This window comes from Emiliania huxleyi (assembly GCF_000372725.1).
Source record: "Emiliania huxleyi CCMP1516 chromosome Unknown EMIHUscaffold_1667, whole genome shotgun sequence".
In the NCBI taxonomy this organism is placed as follows: domain Eukaryota; phylum Haptophyta; order Isochrysidales; family Noelaerhabdaceae; genus Emiliania; species Emiliania huxleyi.
The window spans coordinates 1-1,811 of NW_005200914.1; the positions used below are offsets into that span (position 1 = coordinate 1).

General features: G+C 62.4%; 1 protein-coding gene across 1 annotated transcript in view; it reads right to left on the reverse strand.

Moving 5' to 3' along the window:
- Positions 1–616: 616 nt before the first annotated feature.
- The window catches only part of EMIHUDRAFT_373503 (hypothetical protein), a 2,175-nt gene continuing 980 nt past the window's right edge, over positions 617–1,811 (reverse strand). Inside the window, exons 3-4 of the mRNA XM_005784906.1 lie at positions 1,680–1,760; positions 617–1,052 (exon numbers count right to left, since the gene is read on the reverse strand). Coding sequence (XP_005784963.1) covers positions 909–1,052; positions 1,680–1,760 — 225 coding nt within the window. The 3' untranslated portion in view covers positions 617–908. The remainder of the gene's footprint in view (positions 1,053–1,679; positions 1,761–1,811) is intronic.

Here is a 1,811-nt window from a genome sequence, read left to right on the forward strand (position 1 = left end):
GAGCTGGTGGAGAGGCCTGGGTTTGGACTTTCTGCGGGGTATGGTATGGTACCCTCGCGCAACCCACCTCGAGACCATACCCCCCCGCCTGCTGACAGACCCAGCCTCCCGGAGACCGGGGATGGGCGGTCAGGACCATACCCCCCCACCCTTTGGGCCGCGAGCCCACCATACCATACCCCGGAAAAAGTTGGAACCCTGATGCTCTCGCCCGCTTTAGGGCCGATTTAAAAAGAATTTTAGGCCGAAAAAGAATTTTATAAGAAAACTCCCTCGCACAACACTGGGCACGGGACTGGCGCGCACTGGCACTAACACAGGCATAAAAAGAATTTTACAACTTCTCCCTCGCCGACGATAAAAAGAATTCGCGGAGACACTGGGCATGTTTGCAGCCTCTCTGGTGTCGCTGCTGGCGCCGGTGCTCCTTCAATCAACGTCCTTCGGTGCTGGGCCTCCGCAGTCTGGTGTCCCTGGACGCTCCACCTGCAAACCGCTGCAGCAAGTCTCTGTGTGCAGACGCTGCATTGACCATTGTGAGGTGACTGCGACCACTTTCGACGAGGGGGAATGCGCGTGTTTTTTTTCGTATTGGCTCGAGCGGAGAGGCCCCGCCCTGTGCTGCCAAATACGAATATCTCCATCATATCTGTGCACTGTGGCGATGCCGACTTTTCCCCACATAGTATGAAGCACACGCGTGGCGACCTCCACCCACACCAGACACTCTCTCTCGTCTCGCCACGTACCTCTCGCGCCGCGCGCGCACCCTCTGCGCCTTGCCCCCACCCACTGCTAAGTAAGGGCGTCCTCCTCGTGTGACGTGTCGTCCCGACACCCGGCCAGCCCCGGCTAGTCCAGGCCCTGGGCATGGGGCCGCCGCCGCGCCCCGCCCTCCTCCTCTGGGGCTACATGAAGGTGCAGCACTGGTTCTGCTTCTTGGCCGTCTTGAAGAACATCTTCGACGAGCCCGACAGGTCGTTGGACTTGTTGATGAGCGTCTCGATCTTACACCCTCTCTCCAGCGCCGCCTCGATGGTCTCGTGGAGCACCTGCGCACCGCCGCAGCAAGGCAGGAGGCGTCGGTGAGGCGAGGGCGGCGGGCCAGGCCCGGGTGCAGTGAGCTGTCGAGGGGAGGCGGCGTGCGGGGTTGGGGCCCAGAGGCGTCGCACCACCCCCCTCCCTCTCCTTCGGACTCCTTCGGAGGAGGGGCAGTCTCTCGGGCCAGGCGGGCGGGCAGGGGCGGGGACACATCTCGGGTGTATCTCGGACACATCTCGGGTGTATCTCGGACACATCTCGGGTGTATCTCGGACACATCTCGGGTGTATCTCGGACACATCTCGGGTGTATCTCGGACACATCTCGGGTGTATCTCGGGCACATCTCGGGTGTATCTCGGACACATCTCGGGTGTATCTCGGACACATCTCGGGTGTATCTCGGACACATCTCGGGTGTATCTCGGGCGTGTCTCGGGTGTATCTCGGACACATCTCGGGTGTATCTCGGACACATCTCGGGTGTATCTCGGGCGTGTCTCGGGTGTATCTCGGGTGTATCTCGGACACATCTCGGGCGCGTCTCGGGCGCGTCTCGGGCGTGTCTCGGGCGCGTCTCGGGCGTGTCTCGGGCGTGTCTCGGGCGTGTCTCGGGCGCGTCTCGGGCGCGTCTCGCACCAACTTGGTCTTCTCCAGCTCTGCCATGATCTGCGTCAGCTGGTCCGCCTGCCCCGGGTCCTGGAACTTAACCAGCAGCTCCTGCGGAGGCGCAGAGGAGGCACCACGGGGGGCGGGCGTTGAACACCGGAG